At 38.0% G+C, this 17482-nt stretch overlaps 1 protein-coding gene across 2 annotated transcripts in view; it reads right to left on the minus strand.

Moving 5' to 3' along the window:
* The window catches only part of LOC142343182 (uncharacterized), a 118389-nt gene extending 100907 nt beyond the window's left edge, over positions 1-17482 (minus strand). Inside the window, exons 1-4 of one of the 2 annotated variants that reach the window (XM_075394886.1) lie at positions 17146-17482; positions 6882-7100; positions 4646-6403; positions 132-396 (exon numbers count right to left, since the gene is read on the minus strand). In XM_075394886.1, coding sequence (XP_075251001.1) covers positions 132-396; positions 4646-6403; positions 6882-7100; positions 17146-17320 — 2417 coding nt within the window. In that variant the 5' untranslated portion in view covers positions 17321-17482. The remainder of the gene's footprint in view (positions 1-131; positions 397-4645; positions 6404-6881; positions 7101-17145) is intronic. The other variant, XM_075394887.1, reaches the window with a different exon arrangement.

Consider the following 17482-nt stretch of genomic DNA (forward strand, 5'->3'; position numbering starts at 1 on the left):
ACATATTTTTCAAAGTCACCCAAACGCATTATATCCAAAAAAACCAAGAGCACCGCAACATAGCTCCGCTCAGCTTAGCTTCGCAGCTATAAAAACATCTCCCTGTTTCTACATATTATCACGTTAATTACTTGGGTGAAGAGGGTTTTTCATCGTCACTCTCAGCGTCAGTCTCTTCTCCAATGTCCACTACGTCCGCAAACGGTATTGATGACGTCATATCTGGCTGCGACTGTCGACTAACATCTGGCAAATTGTTAGTGAGGGTCATGTCAGTAGGTTGTGTAATTTCATTAGATGTCAAGGGTCGAGCCGGATCAGCAGCCGTAGGCTCCAGTAGGTCAATTACCGAACCAGTTGGTCTCTCTTCAGGAGCGACTCTTTTCACCACGTGCGCTGAAATGAACCATTTTAATTTTGAAAAAACAGACAACTACTGAAATTCAGTTCAAGAATTTTGAAATTCAAAGACATGTCAATCAGACTCACAGCCAAAAGACACTTTCATAATTAAACAAAGACTTGACAAGAACTTTGACCGAAACTGGTCCAAAAAGGACAGAAGGGAAAATGTTACCAAGCATTCTTTGCAAAACAGAGGTACAAAAGTTAGAAAGCTTTTAAAAAACAATAACACAAAATTAAAACGATCTACCTACACAAAATAAGCTGCATTACAGAGCTGCACCAATTTATAATACACATACGATATAAATATTTTGTAACTGTCGAAATGCTTGTAAAAACTCAAATATGAGCAACTATTTCTCGAAGAAAAGTGGTGTACAATCTCTCAAAGGTGGTGTCCAATTCATCAAACAAATAAAACAAATTTTCTAAACCTTCGTGTAATTCTTTGTGAAATTAAGTGGTGCTCAGCGTCGTCAAACACCAGTGAAAAATTAAACTACAATTTCTAATTAAAATAAAATTATATGTAAAAACAAACGAAAAAAAAACCAACTCTTATTTCTCTAATAAAACCACGAATAAATTCTCTCGATTTTCCTGATACATGGCGTTTAATTCATTGAAATCTAGTTACATTCGCTCGAAGAATAAAATCATTAACCCTAATCATTCAAAAAGACATTTAATAACCTGGAGAGAAGGCACAAAAAACATAAAAGGATCAAAAATTGAATATCGCATAAAAAATGCAAAAACATATTCCTTGATCGACCAACAACATTTTTGCGCATCTGAAAACGACGACACAAAATATCGTCAATGAACTTTAAAATTTTAAAAAATAATCTGAGGACGGAAAAATCGCTTTCAACTTGACTGATTTTTAAAAGGTAAGACATGCAAAAATATTGATCAAGGAGAAAACACAAACCGACTGATGTCGGACAAATTGCTCTCGGAAAACAGGGCATGGGGCAATTTCAATCGGAGGGGGCTGTAGCCTAGATAATTTTTTTATAAGTGCAAAAAAATCTGTCGAAGGTAGGGTTTGTACCCCCGACATCCGGGGTAACAGATTTGACAATTTACCTCTCGGCTGTCAGTGCTCTATTGTAGCGTTTCTCACAGACATTTTTTGTTTTAATATCACAGTTGAATTCTGAGTAAGAGCAATTTAAGTCGAGCGAAAATCAAGAACTCAAGCGTCAGTCTCTCAAAGAAGTGAAATCAAAAGAATCACGTAGAAAAAAAAACAGAAATAAGGTCCCGTTGAAGTCCAAAGTTCGAAAATCAACATTCTGAAAAGTGAATGCTCGACAACAAAAGTAAACAATCAAATAATAAAAAAAAACCAGCTTCATCTAAGAGAAACATAGCCCGAAAACGACTCACAGAAAACAATAGGTATTTTAAAAACGATGACGGTCTTTAGTTTATGTAGTTAGGGGGAGTAGGTAGGTAGGGGTTGTTAGATATGTCGTGGTTGTTAGATAGGTAGGTGTTGTTAGATAGGTAGGGGTTGTTAGATAGGTAGGTAGGGGTTGTTAGATAGGTAGGTAGGGGTTGTTAGAGGGGGTAGTTATGTCTGGTGATAAGTATGTGGGGGAGAGGTAGGTTAGTGGGGCGAGGTAGGCAGGTGGCGGAGCGGAGGTTTGTGGGGGTGGGGGAGGGGGGTAGGTAAGCCGCAGTTGTAGGTAGATGCTTAGGGTATGGTTACGGTTAGGGGATGGAGGTCTGGGTGATATCCATTATTTGTATACGGAGAAACTGCAATGGGAAAAAATTCTCAAAGCAATCTTGGGACCGGGAAATCTACCAGCATCACCTAATTACTATATACAATTAACTAAGATACTGTTAAAGGTCAAAGTTTGTAAACAGAAGTCAACGCTCCAAAACATATGTCAATGTTCGTAAACAATGCTTCAAGGTTTAGGTCCTGGAAGCTTGTTTTAGCTTAAAAAAACACGCAGAACACCGGAAAAGAGTAGCCGAGTCGTGCTATATAAACTCTTACCTAAGTTTACCAAAATCACCACTATCAACCAAATAAGGAAATAACAAAAACTCAAAATTAATAAACTAATAACTTTCGAAAGCGTTTAAAAGCTGTAGAGATAGTTTACTAGTTTTGGGGTGGGTTGGAGGGGATGGTTGTCGTTTAGGGGTATGGGTGGGTAGGTTGATAGATTTAGGGTAGGTAGGGAGATAGACAAGTATTGACGGTAGGTAGGTGGTATGTGTGGAGGTTGATGGTAGCTGGGGGGTACATTGGGTAAGGTGGGGTAGGAGACTGGTACATTTTTTGGATCCAGTCTGTTTCGGCGCCAAGTGTTTTTTATGCCTCCCCCAATTGCACTTTTTTTGTTATATGCCCAATACGCTGGGAAATTCTTTTGTGTAATTACTAACAAGACAAACATAGCTGGGATATTGACAAAAAAAGCCGCGAGAGCTTTGTATATCTGCAGCCTCAAAAAGTTGAAATCGAAACATCCCCCAAAAAACTTCTATTTATTAAATATTGGCATGTTATATTTTGATTAAGAATCTATTTAAATCACTGCTGATTCGAGTGACAAGCAATCACGTTACCTTATCTCTTTGAATTAAAGAAAAGTCAATTTCAGTCTGAGGAGGTCATTTCTGATAGTGAGGTTAGTCACGTGTGACCAAAGTCACGTGTGACTAAGCGAATGAACAAAAAACACTCTCCGTTAGGAGTGAAAAATAGCGTCACGCACGAAATTCAGTTGTAATTGCATAAACGGATGAACAAAAGCTGCTTCGAAGTGATAGTGACCTCATGGTTGTAAAAAAAACTCTTGAAGGAAAACCAAGAAAATGGAAAAAACCAAGAGGCGGCCAATAACAACCTCTGCTATCTCTTTGCGGCTATTAAACAATACCCTTGAAAGATACATTCTACAGCAAGACGTCATCTTATGCAGAACGTTGTAAAACAGAACCGACTAACATCGGGCGATTTGCTCTCAAACGACCAGCGAGCGGTTGGCTTCGTCGGTAAATAGTCACGGTTTAGTGAGGCTAGCTTTAGCTTAATTGAAGGGGCGTGAGGTGAGCGCAGTGAGGGGGGGGGGTGCACCAGGGGTTGATGGTGGCAACAGTGGGGGAGGGGGAACGGCGGGAGGGGTCATTGGCTCCACGGGGCCTTTACGGCCTGAACGATGACAGAGGTGGGGATTGAGGGTGAAGTGGAGGGGGGGGGGGCTGATGTGCGGGGGGGGGGGTCAACCTCTAAGAAGCTATCTTTCAGACCATAAACATACGTCTCCAAAACAGTTTCCATGAATCACGTACTTGGAGACTAGGGAGATGAAAGCTCTTCATGCCCGCTGGGCTCTACCCGTTTATCTCATTTTTGAAGACGAAAAGTCAAATGTGTCAGACAAAAAATCGGTCAAGCAGAAAGTCGCATAAAAAGATCAATAAGACTAATACGATCGCTTCAAACTTCGTTTGAGAGCAATTAAAAAGTACTAAAAAAAAGTTAAATGCTTTGCTACCCCAAAAAAGTAACCAACTAACCTCGAACTAATTGCTCTCATACAACCAGCGAGTGGCTGGCTTCGTTAGTATCCAGCTGAAGATTAGAAATGCTAGCATTAGGACGTGGATGATGGATGGGATGAGAAGAGTGGGGGTCTCAGAGGGTCAAGCCGGGGAAAGGGTGCCGGACGAGTGGGAGAGCGTTTTGGACGTGGGGGTGAGTTTGGGGGTTCAAATCACTAGTTGGAGGAGGGTGGACGGCGGGAGTGGTGGAGGGGTTGGGTGACTGAGAGGCAGTGACAACAGTCTCGATGAATCGCAGACTAAGAGACTAGTAAGTTGCCGGAAAAGTTTGGCACCGAATGCATTGCTAGCTGATAATATGGCCAGCCACAAAGATCATTTCTCGAGATTTCTGATGATAACTAGCGCCGTATGCCCTTAAACTGTAATTCAACGAGAGTGGACAACAGTAGTTTTTTTGGAAAAGCAGAGTCAAAATAGAAGCAATATAAAAAAGAGAGATGGACGTAATCGAACGTGAGATCTACAGATAAGAATACTTTATTATTATAAATTATTATAATTCAATTTATTGAATAAAAATAATAAACTTAAGGTAAATGATGCATGGAAGGATAACAAGATGCATGCAGTTCAAAGTTAGTCGAAAAAACCTCAAAAAGTTACAAACATTGGATGCAAAACTTTTCCTGATTTTTACCTGGTACTACTGACTCCTTCAACTCTGGAGGCGTCTCGGGAACTCCTTCATCATAATCAGTGTTGGGAATTTCATCGTTGAGAAACGGCAGCCTGCTCTCATCAGATGTGAAATTACGTCCCATAGAAGCTAAACTTTCTTCTTTGATTTTGGGCAAAAGCTGTGCGTTGAACATGGCCACAAACTTTTCACGAGGAGTGCTCAGATCTGGTGTGTCGGGTATCATGGGAGTCCTCAAATCTTCCAAATCGTTCACAGAACCCGACGGTTCCGCAAAAGTTCTAGGGAGTTCAAATTCTCGAAAGTTGGTATCTGCATACGCATTCGGTAACTGATGCTCGTCCTCTTGAAATGGTTCGACATCATTATTTGATAAAAACTCAGTATCATCGGTTGCTGTACACGATTTTACTGATATAACTGTCGGACGAAATTGCTCATTTGATACTGGCTCTGGTGGCTCGTCTTTGGGGACAACTTGAGCTGGATGAGAATTTTCTGCTGTAATATTTTCAGGGCTCAGCTGATTTGAAAATGCAGTTTGTTCACTCCATGCATATGAAGTGGCTTCAGATTGATTCTCATTTTCAACTTTGATGAAGATTGGTTCTCCATATTGCTTCTCAGTTGACAAATCACTCATTTGACCTGGGATTTCAGGCAGCCTTTCGCTCATATCATGAGTCGAATCAACAGTCGAGGAGTCGTCAAACTGTTCGGATGTCGTTTCTTCTTCTTGAGAAAACTGAGAACTTACTTCGCTGCTCTCCTCCGAAGCTTCACTTTTGACCTGAGGAACAGACCTGCCCTGAATTTGCTCCTGCTCTTGTTGAATCTGAGCCGAGAGCTTGATTTTCTGCTTTTCAGTGAGCAGGGTTCCCAATTTGATCTGCATTTTGGGTGGTGCTTCCTTCTTTTTAGGAATTTTCTGCTTCAGTGGAGGAATCGCCGGAAACTGAAAGACAGGAAGGACTTTAGACTTGTCCATCTTAATGACGAATCCACTTTTAACTTCGACAACTTTGCCTGTTTCTGTTTCATGGTCAATAGCACTGGCTGCTTTAGCATTCGGGGGTGGTATGGGCAATGTTTTGACCAAGGGTGCCGCTGAACTACTCTGGGCATCTTTCTGTGTTTTCTTATAGGTTGTCGTCTTCTCAACAACTGCAGCAGAGGCTAAAGCAGTTGTCGAGGCAGGCACAATTGGCGCACTCGATTTGGATACAACGTCTGTAACTTCAGGAACGTACGATTCTTTCAGAGGCGGCGACTTCTCTCTGTCGCCAGTGGGAGCTGAACCGACGCCTGCGTCAATTCCTAGTCTGAGTTTCCTCGAAATAGTTCCCGTTGAGCTCTCGCCCGGTGTTTCACTAGAGTCGACTTTCTTCAGAAGATTTTGCTTCAAAATCGCAACCTTCTTAGGTGTTAGCATTGGAGTATTGGAGACGTCTTTTGACTCCTCGTATGTCAAAGTGACACTAGTTGGTAACATGCCTCCCCCTGTGACTGTTACGGGAGCTAACTCGGCTGAAATCGGTGATAGGGACTGTCGGCTATTTGATACACCAGGAGTTAGTTGTGACACATTGAGAGTGGGAGGTTTGGAGGGCGAAACTGATGGCTTATCACTCGGAATACGTTTTCCACCACTTCTGGATTGCCCATCGGGAAGAGTAGATTTTGATTTAGCTGGTGTAGCTTCCTCTTTTGCTTTCAAAGCTTGCCTCTTTTGATCAGCTTCAATAGCAGCTCGGATATCTGTAACCAAGACCTAATTTATGAAGCCAAGGAGACGTCATATCAAGATTTTCATATTTTCTTAATAAATACTGAGCATCATTATCTGGATATATTTTCATTGCCTATATTTGCGTATCTTTTGATGCAGCTGTAAGAAATTCAAGCACAGTGCCTTTTCAAAAATTCCAACTTGAATCATTTTTATACATCCGTCACTTCGTAAAAATATCCAAAAGCTTCCAGGGTCAAACGATTCCAATTGATAGCAAACAATGCCATGCCGCTGAAGCGCTGGGTGAAAATATTAGAAGGATTGCAAACAGTTGTTCAAATAGATAAAAAGGGTATTTTCTCGAATACTGGTAGAGCCAATGCATTAAAACATACAAGATCAAAATTACGTTACAAAGTTAAATGAAAACTTTTACCTGGCCATCTGCGCAAGTCTATGCAATGTCATGTGCGTTAGTGAGGATATATCGTACACAACACTAACCGTCTTCATCCGCTATTGAAGGGTCAAAGAAGCCCTCCCCTTCTCTCAACTTGGGTTCAGTCCGGACTGCATCCAGTGGGACCGGGAAGAGAGGTATATCAACTGGCAGACTGCCGGGATTGAAGTCATGGACACAGGAGAACAGCTCATCAACAGTCATCCCGAGCTGATCGAGAGCATAGAAAGCATCGTCTGCTTCATTGTAACATCTCTCGTTGTCTAAAACAAATGATTAATGAATTCTCTCCAAGAATAAAGGGTGACAGTGAAGTTGTCTCCAACCGCACAAGACACTAGTATTCCATATGACTGATCAAATATGACAGAAACAAGGAAGAATTGCTCTCGAATGACTAGTGGGAGCTCTTAACCAATTGCAGCCTGCTTCAGTCGGGGGGGGGGGGGGGGCGAGGGAGGGGGAGCCTAAATGGGATTAAGAAGTTCAATAGTGGGCTTCAAATAACCACATTAGAGGTTAACATATACGACTATTAAGATTTAGGTAAAAGATTTAGGTATTAAGATTAAGTAAAAAATGACACCAGTTTCGGCGCACTTTTCATTTGACTTTTAGTATTAAATTGCCGCCAATTGAGTTCAGCTGCTTGAAAATGTGAATGAGAGAATTTTAGATCACGCAAAACGCAAAAAGTCAAGGGCGTAAAAGTCACTCGAAAAGTCAAAATTGTCAAGCGAAAATTTTGCATAAGAAAGACACACGTTTATGATTTAAAGACTATTACGACTATTAAGATACGACTATTAAGATTTAAAGTAAAAAATGACACCAGCTTCGGCGCACTTTTCATTTGACTTTTAGTATTAAATTGCCGCCAATTGAGTTCAGCTGCTTGAAAATGTGATTGACAGAGAATTTTAGATCACGCGATACGCAAAAAGTCAAGGGCGTAAGAGTCACTCGAAAAGTCAAAATTGTCAAGCAAAAATTTTGCATAAAAAAGACACACACGTTTACAAAAATTGCCATGAACTTCGTTCAAGAGCAATTAATCAAATAACATTAAACATCAATACAACAAAACGGCATTATTTTACGAGCAAAGAACGAACTAAAACCGGATAAACTGCCGATGTCTAGGGTATCAATTTGATTGAATACTAGCGTTTGAAAATCAAAAGCAAACTGTAGGAAATGGGGGTGAAAGTTGTCAACCGGACTGTACTGTCACATTTTTCAATCAGTTGATTTTTCAGTTGAGTGAACATTCAAGTATAGAGACCGCAAACATTATCAGCTAAGTTCTGATAACATTCTGACAAAAAAAAATTCATAGAGAACAAGCTCAAAAACGTTAACATAAAAATTTCGCCTGAGTACATTTGAACCGAGTAAGATCTGATATGATCAGTTCTTGTAAGATATTAATTCACTTTTTGAAATATTAGCTCATAATATTTTACAAGATACTTAGATCTTTTGCAAACTGATACAATTTAGTGCCTTCCTTAAGAAGGAAAGCGTGCAGAAATTTGCATGGGTACACGGTTTTGGATCCAGAAAGTGATGATTTTACAATCTTGAAAGACAACAGAAAATTAAGAAAAATAAAATCGTCATTGAACAATTACGATACAACTTCTTCAATTGAGTTTCCATTTGGCATATTTAGCACAAGTGACTATTGTTGGGATTTTAAAAATTTGTTGTAAATCTGATATTTATTTTAAAAAAATAGCCGACTAACGTCGAAAGAAAGGCCCTCGAATGGCATTTGGGGGCTCAAATCTGTTGATAAATTTACTTGGAGGGGAATCCATTGCAGCGCAAAAGGGGAAAATATAATATTGAGCCTCAGAAGAAGTTACTAGGGCTAACTATAAAAAACTGTGTAATATAAATTCAGAACACCACCTGTGCACACCGGAAACGACTCAAAACGAAATTCAACTTTCCGTTCAGGATGACGATTGATGAAAAGAAAACCATTCAACTTAAGGAAAACCTCAAACAAATTGAAGGTCATACATCGAAGCAAGAATAACTCCCATTACATGTTATCAATCAACGGTCATTAAGTCATCATATTTTTTCGCTCCAAACATCAACACTATAAAAAGCAAATTTTGCATTGCTGTTCTGTAGTCTTTGCTTCGTAAAACTCGAGGCACAAAAAAAGAACGTATAAGGCAAAAAAACTTTAAAAAAATAATTAAAAAGAAAGCAACAAGTACAATAGAAATGTTCGGTTTTTGTTTCTAGTCAACAGAAAATTAACAAAAACAAAGAGGCCACCCTTTAAGACACAAAATACGAAAAAACACAGCTGAAAATAGGGCCCAAATTCTAAAAACTCAGCAATTCAAAAAAAATCAACGCCCATAGACAAAGCATAATGCAAGCCACAAAAAACAGCTTTGTACATAAACTGGAATTGCAAGTGTGAAGTGCTTTGCAAGAAAAAGCAAGTTAACAAAAATGTATTGGCAAAAATTCTTCCACATTTCTGGTTCTGCTCGAGGAGAAATAACAAAAAAACAACCAATCACTTTCTTTGTATTTTCCTTTTTTGTCTCCGCTTTTCGTAATCTTTCTGTTAAACAAAACTTTAAAAATTTACTCATTATTTTCGGTGAATAGAACGCAAAGAGGCTTGTAAGTCGTAAGGCTCTCAGAAAATTTATAATTGTCTCACAAAAAAATCATAAGACGAAGAGTCCGTAAAATAGCCGGACAAACAGCATGATAATTGCTACAAACTTTGCCTGAGAATTTATAAGCCGCAAATGTTATAAAAAAAGCGAAAAGTAGCATGGGCACTCTATTGTCTATACACAAAATAGAGCTTTTTATCCACAAAAAATCCATAAGAAAATAAAAAGACTATCTTTCGCAGTTATGATATTAGGGAAGATTACGAACCATCCTTATAAATTTAGGAAGAGTTGCTCAGGCTACAAAAAAAATTAAGAGCGAATTGCCTGACGTCGGAAGCATTGACTCGATTGCCATATGTGCGAAAAAGCGACAGTTCAACTTGCCAATCTACCAGGCCGATCCTGTTTAAGAGCGGAAGGGGCAAAAAGTTTATTATTGAGCCTCAAACACATGTTCTTAGGGATTATTAGAAATCACTAAATAAAACAAAGTCAGAACACAACCGGCGCACACCGAATATGACTCGAAACGAAAATTGACTTTCCGTTCAAGATGACGATCAATGAAAAGAAAACCATTCAACTTAAAGAAAACTTCAAAAGCCAATTGAAGGTCATATATTGAAGCAAAGAATAACTTCCATTACATGTTTTCTTTCAACAGTCATTAAATCATCATATTTTCGCTCCAAACATCAAAACTACAATTAGAAAGTTTTACATTGCTGTTCTGAAGACTTTTTCTTAAAACTCGAGACAAAAACAAATAACGTAGAAAGTAAAAAAACTAAAAAAATTAATTAAACTGAAAAAAACAAGAACAATAGAAATATCGGTTTTTGTTTCTAGTCAACCGAATATTAATAAAAACAAAGAGGCCAGCAGCAGCTAACCTTTTGACACACAAAACTATGAAAAAATTGTCGGAAAAATCTAGAGCAGCAAAATGGCGAAAAACAGCTCAAAATAGGGTGCAAATTCTAAAAAGGGTAAAATTCAAAAAAATCAACGTCCATAAACAAAATTTGATGCAAGCCACAAAGGCGACTTTGTACATAAACTGGAATCGCAAGTGTAAAGTGCTTTGTATAGAAAGTGCAAGTTAAAAAGAAACATCTATTGGCAGAAATTCTTCCACATTTCTGGTTCTGCCCGGGAGAAATAATAAAAAAATAACCACTCACTCTGTTTGTATTTTCGTTTTTTAGTCTCCGCTATTCGTAATCTTTCCATTTAACGAAACAAAACCATGAGACCAAAAACCGGTAGTACGTAAAATAGCAAGCAAAGACCAGAGAGTATGATAATTGCTACAAATTTTGTCTGAAAATAACTTATGAGCCACAAATGTTAGAAAAAGTATAAAAAGTAGCATGGGCACTGTATTATCTATCCACAAAACAGTTTTTTATCCACAAAATGCTAAAAAAAACTTGAATAAATATTTTTGCGGTAATGATATTCAGGAAGTTTATGAACCATTATTATCAATTGAGGAAGAGTTGCTCAGGCTACAAAAAAGAATTAAGAGCGATTAAATCGCCATTATAATAACTTTTCAAAATTCAATATTCCAGAATTGCCTGACGTTGGAAGCATTGCCCGGATTGCCATATGTGGGACAAATCGATAGTTCTACTTGCCAATCTACCAGGCCGAATCTGTTGAAGAGCGGAAGGGGCAATAAGTTCCTAGGGACTATGTTATTAGGGATTATTAGAAATCACTATATAAATTAAATTTAGAACACAACCGGTGCACTCCGAAACCGACTCGGAACCAAATGACTTTTATTTCAGGATGACAATCATTTAAAGGGAAACAAATCAACTGAAACCAAACACCATTGAAACCCAATAAGCAAATTGAAGGCCAAAACTCGCTCCAAAAACAACTGAAGCGAGAAAACAAACCGAATAAGGTCGGACGAATTGCTCTCGAACGACTGGCGAGTCAAACAAATTAGAACGAGGCAAACAATAGGCTAGAAAATAGGCAAACAATAGGCAAAAATTGTGCATACAAAAGACACGTTTCCAATAGGTGCTTCAAACATCGTTCGAAAGCAATTAAAAAGAAAATTCTCGAATAACCCGTTGATCTTAGTTTGTCAACAAGTCATCATAGTTTGTCGTTGCAAAGACCCACACTACAAGTACAGCATTTTGCATCGCTCCAAATTTTCTTTAGTCCCTAAATGTCCGTTTTTCATTCCTTGCAAAGTTAATCGAAAACAGATAGTTGGAAGACTCACGAATCAAATCCAAGTGAAACATGACTTAGAGTAGGCCTTAACCAACTACACGCTAAACGACGTGAACAATTGACTTCGCTGTACCATAAAAACTGAAGCATGAAATTAGACAGAAAGCAAAATGAGAGAAGCAAAATCTGATAATAGTTCCACCAAATAACAAATTTTTGTAAATATGTCCAGAATTATTTTTCCACACTCAACGGATCGTGACATATGGTTGGTTTCAGCTCAACGAAAATCTCAACACAAGGCAGACACAACGATACAAACCAACATGAAAAGTAAAGCACTAATAATTAAATATAGAAAACATTTTGTTCAATTTTTTCTCGTAGTTGCAACGCCTCAATAAATATTCTAAAGAAAGCTAACGATACCACCTAACTTAACAACGACAGAAAAAAACAAAACAGGCCAAAATTGACTGAATTTAATTAGATTTCAATAAAATCAATTTTAATACGATAACAGAAAAATCAGAAGGTCACAAAAACCATCACAAAAATTAATTGCAACAGAACAATTTTCGGCCGACTGCATTAACGTGAAAAAGAATAAAAACGCCGAAAAATCAAATATAAACTGAAGGAGTGTTAATATAAGTGCACAAACGCCACCAAAAAACGCAACCACCAAAAAAAATCTAGCCAGATGGACTCTAGAGGCAACTCGTAATAAAACTTGACTCCAAGCCAGCTCATTAATTCATAGAAACTATTCACATAACTGTTCAATTAGATCATTCAATGCGTGAAAATAAATTAAAATCTGCTCAAGTTTTGACTCTAAAACAACTATACTCAACTGAGAATATCACACAGTTCCTTTACGTTCAATAAATGCTCAAAACTAGATATAGAAAGCAACTGAAATATTAACTACGCAGAGCTTGTTGAAAGTGCTACGAGGAATGTGAGTATAGAGGTAATTGTTTACATTTTTTTTCAATCCGCTTTTTTCACAAAACAAATTTCCACTTCCAAAATGTGAGCAAGTTTTTGAGAACGATTAGCTACAGTTGTTTCAAGTACAATAAAAAACTGTAAAATGATAGAAAAACAATACTGACGGCTCATACAGACAAAACGGCCAAAAGGAAAAGACATGCAGATCGAAAAGTATAAAATCTGTCTTTTCAAACAATGTTCAAAAAAACTTGTGAAAGTCTAATAACCCTTCTCGATAACCCTTATCAACGCGTTTCTGGTTAAGTAAAAACCCCTCACAAAAAAGCACTAAACCATTTGCAAAAAGAAAGCTAAAAACATTGCGAGATAAAAACATGAACAAGTTCTTGAGAACATTGTTTGAAAAGTTAGGAGATTCTATACATTTCGATCTGCATTTCGTTTCCCTGTGGCCGTTTTGTCTTGATATGAGTCGTCAGTATTCTTTTCTAGCAATTGACAGATTTTTTAGAAAAACTGTGCAAAAAATGAGTTAAAAAAGAAAAGCAAAATCTGAAAACCACATCTTGAAACATTTTCACACATTGTGACTCAAAGACACCAATAAAAACCGATTAGATACAGTTGTTTCAAGTCCAATAAAAAATTTTCAAAGGATAGAAAAACAATACTGACGACTAATATCGAGACAAAACGGCCAAAAAGGAAAAACATGCAGATCGAAAAGTATAAAATTTCCTAACTTTTCAAACAAAGTTCTCAAAAGCTTGTGAAAGCCTAATAACCCTTCTCAATAACCCTTATCAACGCGTTTTTGCTTAAGTAAAAACCCACACAAAAAAGCACTAAGCCATTTGAAAAAAGAAAGCTAAGTACACTGCAAGATTTAATTTATTTTTGTGAAAAGTTATTAATTGAAAGGTCTGCCCTCGGTATGACAATACCCTTAAAGAAAAAATTAAATAACCAATTGAACAAGAGAGATCTATTTTAAGGGGAGAAAACGGAAGACGAAGGCAGAAATGGAAAGAAAGCAAAATTATGACTTATTTATCTTCGAATAAATCATCAAATCAACAATTGGCTAAAACCATTAAAAAAACTAAATTGAACAAAAATCCTACCCCACAAAGTTTAAAAACTGGACAAAAAATGCTAAAGCCGCCAAAAGCTTTTCACTATGAAATAAACAACACACAAAGTTAACACAAAACACATGACTGCAATAATTGCTTCGAGGAACTTTGTTCAAGGGTAATTAATATAAGTTATGTCAGGTGGCGGCCGCATTGACTTTTATATAATGTTACAAAACTCGGCCGCTTTTGAAAAAATTAAAAAATCCGGACATATTTGACTCATTTTCTTTCGACAAAAAAAAACGAAGCAGTTCACTATTAAAATCTTGTAAGAAAATACCTTCAACCAAAATTCTACCATCGACAATAAACACCTGGAGAAGAATGCACTAAAAAGCAATTCACTCAAAAAGCAAAAGAAACAAAATTCACAAAAACAGGACTACGATAATTGCGCCCAACTTTTTTCGAGACCGCGTCAAACTGTGTCTAAGTTATGTCAGATGCCCATCACATTGACTTTTATATAATGTTACAAAATTCGACCGCTTTTAAAATTATATAACATAACCGACCAACGTGTGAAATGTTCTAGCAACCTGCGAGCGGTTGGCTTCGGCCAGCTGGAGCTCAGGGATGCTATCATTAGGGCGGAGGGGTTGAACGGAGTGGAGGGCAAAGGAAGGGGGTTAGGTTAGGGGGTCATTCAAGCGATGGGCGGAGGGGGTACGATTGGGAGGGTTTGACAAGAGGGATTCCAAATAGCCAGGTGGAGGAGGGTGGACGGGGGAGTGTTGGGGAGTTGACTGAGAGGGGGTTGAATATGGGTGTCACACTTTCAACTTCACAAAAAAATTGTCTCCTCAAAACAATTTCGGCTAACCGCATATCGAGAGGCTAGTAAAGCTTGAAGAGAGCTCTGCTCAGCCAATTTATAACCTCCTGTCTTTAATCGTTCATCCCGTTTTTGAGGAAAAAGAGTCAAAAGATTCAGACGAAAAATTGGTCAACCGAAAAATCGGATATGAGAGATCACATGACTAATATCATTGCTAAATTTTAATTGAGAGCAAATAATCAACCTAAACTCTATTCCACGTAAAAAAAATTTTTGCTAATCCCTCTGCTCGTGGCATAAAACCAGAACGCACGAGACTACAATAATAGTTTCAAACTTAAAAAAATCTTCCAACAAACAAACATAACCGAATAACATCGGGCGAATTGCTCTCAAACGACCGGCGAGCGGTTGGCTTCGTCAGTAGCTAGCAACGTTTTATAAGGGTTGCTTTAGATTAAATGAAGGTTCACAAAGTGAGCGCAGCTGATGTGCACCACAGCGGGAGTGCAAAAGTGGATTGGGGACTGACGTGATAACATAACGGACTAAAGACGAGCTAATTGCTCTAACGATCGGATGAGCGGTCGGGAGGGGGGGGGGGGGGGGGGGGGGGCAACGGTGGGAAGGTATTTTTGGCTAACGGCTTGAACGATATCCAGGGTGAGGATAGAGGGGATTGCAATTAGGGGGACTGATGTGGGGAGGTGGAGGGGGTGATCGTAAAATTGAACAACCGACCTTCACACCATAAGTGTAAGTCTCCAAAACAGTTTCTGTTAATCGCATACTTGAAGATTAGCGGGCTGAACGGCTCTAAGAGCACTTGATGCAAACTGGTCGCTACCTCTTTATCTCGTTTTTGAAGACGAAAGTCAAATTAGTCAGACGAAAAATCGATCAAACGAAAAAATGCATAAAAGAGACAAACAGGATTAATATACTTGCTGTAAACTGCTTTTGAGAACAATTAACAACGTTTTCCTAAAAAGTGCCTGTTAAGTCATTTATGATCAAAACATTTCCACTAACTCATTGTAAATGAGGATCAGAGATGATGATATTACGACACATAACAGCAGCTGATATGTGCGGCATCAACAAAAAAGAGAGACAGATGAGTGAGTGAGATAGATATAAAACGTGAACAAAAGAGCGTATGAAAGAAACCCTATTCGACAGAGAGAGAAAGAGAGATAGGAATATTTCCATGATGGGACTCGACTCTGCAATATCTAGTTTTCTCGCCGTGTTAGTAAATAAATCATATAGCAAAAAAACTGAAAAAGGCAAAATTAAAAAACTGTTTTTAATTTCACTCTAAAAAAAACTCAAAGGCATTTTTTGTCTCGAAAGTTTAGTCAAGTAACCCATCTCTGAGACTTGGAAAGTTTCGTTGTCCAGTAATGGTCGTTAAACTCAGAAAAGGACAAAAAATAGAGATTTTGGAAACAATTGCAAATTTTAACAAAATCTTGCAAAACTCCACAGTACTAATATCTTAAGAAAGCATTTCATTATCTCATGAGACTATCCAGTATCCCTGTTTCAAGCCAGAAATAGTTTCACTGGCTCAAAGGACCATACACTTGCAACATGATGAAAATTTTAAAAAAAATTTGAAAAAAAAATTGTTTTTTGTCCATAAATTACTAAAACTGGAGTCACAAAAAATATTGATCACCATCCCATTAACTCTAGAAATTATACAACAGCTTATTATCAAACCTTGGAGGAGGTCCCAGGGCCCCTGGTGCCAGAAAAAACTCAAAAACATGAAAAAATTGGAAATATTTTCTAAAATTGCTTAAATTCGTGATATTAAAATCGTAAAAAACATTCAATTACACTATAAACTATGCAGTAAAATATTATCAAACAATAGAGGAGGTTCCATGGCTCTTGAGGCTGAAAAAATGACAAACATTTTCAAGAAAACTTGAAAAAAAAACTTGAAAAAAAAAGAATTGCTAAAATTTGTGATTTTAAAAAGTTGAGAAACTATTCCATGGCCATAAAAAATTTGTCAATAACTTATTATTAAACCCCTTAGGATGTTTTTTTTGCCCCTATGTCTGGAAAGACCTGAATAAGAAAAAAATAAATGTCAAAAAATTTGAAAAAATTGCACGTTTTGTCAAAAAAAATGCTAAAATTCATGATGTTAAAAAGTTGAAACCATTCCATTACCACTGGAAACAATGCAGTAACCAATTATTAATACCTAGAGGAGGTTCCTTGATACCTAGGGCTGATAAAAACCAAAAAATGTGGGGTTAACAGCGCGCGGGGGGGTGGGGCCAATAGTGGGGTCAACAGTGGAGGGGTCGTCTTCAACCTCCAAAACTCTAAGAACATCATAAGTATAAGTCTCCAAAACAGTTTGAGCTTAAAGGCTCTAAGAGCATTTAATGCAAACTGGGCGCTACCTGTTTATCTCGTTTTTGAGGACAAAAAGTCAAAAGCGTCAGACGAAAAATCAGTCAAGCGAAAAATCGCTTTACAAAAAGGACAAATATAATTGCTCAAACTTCGTTTGAGAGCAATTAAACACAGCATTACTAACAGTCTTCGGCATTGACTCTCATGAGAAAGCCAAATTTTCGGAAGAAGTCTTCCACTAGATCCAGCATGACTTCAAGAGAGCTTCCATTTATGGAAGAGTAGCCCAATTCCACGCACACTTTAGCCACGCTCTTCTTCAGAACAGCACGCGCAAAGTCGTCTGACGCACCACTCATTGTCGCAAGATTTTTTGTCAATATTTCTCAGCTCATTGATATCTGAAAGAAACCGCTTCACTACACGAATCCCAGTATACAGGGCCGTTTGCCGCAATTCAGCAAGAAAATAATGGTTGCCCGAAGCACATTGAAATGTACAATTGCCATCAAGACCCAGTT

This window comes from Convolutriloba macropyga, chromosome 7 (genome assembly GCF_964194025.1).
Source record: "Convolutriloba macropyga chromosome 7, txConMacr16.3, whole genome shotgun sequence".
NCBI classification, from domain to species: Eukaryota; Metazoa; Xenacoelomorpha; order Acoela; family Convolutidae; genus Convolutriloba; species Convolutriloba macropyga.